General features: G+C 54.4%; 1 protein-coding gene across 1 annotated transcript in view; it reads left to right on the forward strand.

The window, feature by feature from the left end:
- The first annotated feature begins 3,326 nt into the window (after nt 1-3,326).
- DBH (dopamine beta-hydroxylase (dopamine beta-monooxygenase)) overlaps nt 3,327-3,473 on the forward strand; it is a 15,310-nt gene continuing 15,163 nt past the window's right edge. Inside the window, 1 exon segment of the mRNA XM_009892251.1 lies at nt 3,327-3,472. Coding sequence (XP_009890553.1) covers nt 3,327-3,472 — 146 coding nt within the window.

Below are 3,473 nucleotides of genomic sequence, written 5' to 3' on the forward strand. Positions count from 1 at the left end.
TCACACCGCCAGCGAGCTGTCACGGTGGGAGCCTTCCCCGGCGGCTCTAATGACCTCCAGACATGGGCTTTTAAAGCCGACAGCAGCAGCGGCGGGAGGGCTGGTGTGGGAGAGGGGGGGTCACTGCTCCCACGGGGTGTGGGACGGGGCCGAGGGATGCGCTGGTCTGAGGCAGCTCAGCTCTCCGGCTTTCTCCCTGCTACGGCCTTTTGCTTGCCAAAGCTGAATGAGAGCCCAAAAGCTCTAACCAGCAGGTCACCCGACAAGGAGAGACGCTCCGGATCAATTGCCGGGTTGCTGGGTAATGGTTGTGTTTTAGGACAGTAAAACCTCATCGAATTTAGCGTAGAGCTGCACACATTGATGATTCATTAAAACACCCAGGCACTGAGCTGAATCTATTTCCTCGCATTACACAGGGCTGGGAAATGTGGATCTGCCCCCATGACATTGCTGCAAGGACCACGAGTGAAACCCAAGACCCAGAGGGGACTCCGCACAGGAGGCATCTGAGAGCATCACTTGTCACGTGAGACAGCATTAATAAAACAAGACCACAAACTCTGAGACTAAAGCAAGGCAGTGTGTATCTCTCAAAGAGCTTGAGGCTGTTCATTATAATTCCAATTAACGTAGAAAAGTTAATAACCTAAAGAGAATACATCAGACTTTAAACAAATGAGAACGGGGAGGGGGAGAGACAAAAGGTATCTTTAAACTGGAGCCAAAGTCCCAGCTGCTGCAAAACCAAAGAAATAACAAATATTTAACATCCATGAAGGTCCAGGCAGGACCTTCCATGGGAGCCAAACCTGGGTGGGAGAGGAGCTGGGCTTTGCCTGGGGATCCTTATCTTTGGTTAAGTGCTGTGCTGGGTCAGAGAAAGAAAGAAATCACACAAAAGTGACGGAGGGGAGGGAAGGGAAGGGAAGGGAAGGGAAGGGAAGGGAAGGGGAAGGGGAAGGGGAAGGGGAAGGAGAAGGGAAAGGAAAAGGGAAAGGGAACAGGAAAATGAAAAGGGAAGGGTATTGGTAACCAGGGAAGGGAAGGAAAGGGAAGGGAAGGGGAAGGGTTGAATTTCATTTCTAGCTGTTTGGGGGAAATCAGCATTTTCTCTCACATTTAGCTTTGCAGGAAAAATATTTCAAACACTGTCAATATTACTTAATGCCTGGGAGCTCAGGAAAGGCCCTGCTCGTGATCAGGGCTCCTTTGCACAAACGGCGTTATTAGAAAGCAGAAGAGCGAATCTCAAAGCCTGCAGCATCACCCATTCGCCTTTCTATTCCTGAGATACTCAACCTCATGGGATAATTATCTAAATAATCAGTGCAGCACAGATATTCTCCCCTTGTGCCACCCCAAAGTAATCCCATCTGAGAGGAGAAGCACCTCCCAGGTGCCGGTCACCCGATGCTGAAGGCTGTGCCGCACTGATGAGAAATTCCCAGGAGGAAAACACAAGCAGACAGGCACATCCACCGGCACTTGGGGTCACCACGTCCTCAGCAGCCACGGGACCGGAGAGCCGGGGCAGCACCGCTGGGCTCTTGTTTCCCCCAGGCGCTCTCAGGGGTGAAAGCTGGGCAACGCCAGCACTGCAAAGCCCCCGGGGCTGCAGGGGTGAGGGGGGCATTCCCTGGTGCCGCGGGATGGGGGAGAAGAGCAGCCTCGAGCTGCCAGGGCAGGAGGCTGAGAAGGGCTGAAGTCAGTTCTTGTGATAGTTATTAACCAAAAATGTAATTTTCCACCTGGAAAAGTAAATTGAGTCCCTGAGGTGCCCTCCACAGGCAATACGTCCCCATGGGGTGTTTTGGAGGAGGATAGGGGAAGGATTTAGCACTTCCCAGCGGTACGACACTTCCTCGCTGCAGTCCCCATCGGCTGCCTCCTCCAGCCGCTGCAGCTGAGTCCGTTCGTGCTCCCCGCATCCTCCAAGGCACTCCGATGAATGATACGGCACGCTGCTCATAACGTGCCGTTCATTCTAATTTACTTCCCTGATTTCTCTGAGCATTAACGAGCCGGGCTGATTCTGCTCTGGTTTGTACCCTTTCTGTCCCTGGCTGCTGGGAGCCTGTGGGGCTGTCTCCAATGCTGGGATGCGCAGGAAAGACCCCGTGAGATGCCAAGACCCCAGCTCAGCACTGCCGAGCTGGCTCTACCCTGCTAAAATAAACTCTTGCAGCATTTTCCTGGAGGTGTGATCACGATTACATGTAAAACTATTATTAACAGGTTAAAAAATGGATGGAGGCTGAGATGGGAGGAGAACAGCCATCTCCCACACTGTCTCCAGCTGAGCTATTGGGCTGACTCGCTGGAGAAGAAAGCACCTTTGCCACCACCCAAAACATGGCAAGGACATGTCCTCTCCTGGGACCCTTCTTCTGGACCTGCTGTGACACCCACGAGAGCTCCAGCAAACGAGACCACAGTCGATTTGGAGAGGTTCATTTTAAACCCAGCAGTGACTAAAGGACACTGGGGCTCTGGGATGCTTGACTCGGCTCAGCTTTCGGCAGCATCTCATGCAAATGTGTCCCCAGGGAGGCCAACCTCCAAAAATAAATAAACACAGAAACGGCTCTGTGGGCTTCATGCCGTTGGCGGGGTCCCTGGGAGGGAACACGCAGCCGGACGGGTCCCCGCGGTGCAGCCCGGACCTCGGCACAGCCTGAGCAGCACAGGGCTGGGGGGAGCCAAGGGGTGTCCTGGCTGCTCTTGGGCCAGCTTACCTGCAAGCCACCGAGCTGCGTGGATACTCGGAGGAGCAAAAAGAAAACAGGGATGCACACAGTGATACCCTGAGCCGCACCCAGCAGAGTGTGGGCAGAGAGCGGGACCGGGACTCTGCATCCGTCTGGCAGCTGACCCTGGGATTGGATCCCCCCAGAACGGTCACCTTTCGGATGATAAGTGATGCCAGGCTGGGGGACATGGGGATCTGTGGCTGGGGTTGCTCTCGGGACTATCCTGGAGCTTTCGCTCCGCAGAGCGCAGGCAGGGCCGGCTGCGGAGCCGGGTGAGGGGCAGCACGAGCAGGGCAGAGCGCGTCCATGCAGGGCTCTGCGAGAGCAGCTCATGAGTAAAGAGCCCTTTCCAGCCACCAAGGAAGATTTAAGAGTGAATAACATCAGCCCAGTCGAATTCAATTACTATTGATAACATCCATGTGCAATTAGAGCCAATTAAGGGGAGGCAGCAAATGATGAGCGTTTGGCCAGCAGGTGGGGGGTGGTCAATACAACAATCCGATTTCCCAACAACCAAATGCAATTAAAGAGTATCGCTTACCCGACTTGCCCAGGAGGGCCAGCACATAAATGGGCAAAGCCAGGCGTGCGGGTGCTGTCCTCCCCAGCATGCAGACCTCCGGGAGCAAGCCCTGTCCCTGCCCCAGCTTCAAGCTGCGGGAGGTGGCATCCATGTACTTCACCATGATCGCGGTGTTCCTGGTCATCTGGGTGGTG

This window comes from Charadrius vociferus, unplaced genomic scaffold, assembly GCF_000708025.1.
Source record: "Charadrius vociferus isolate BGI_N301 unplaced genomic scaffold, ASM70802v2 scaffold549, whole genome shotgun sequence".
Taxonomy (NCBI): domain Eukaryota; kingdom Metazoa; phylum Chordata; class Aves; order Charadriiformes; family Charadriidae; genus Charadrius; species Charadrius vociferus.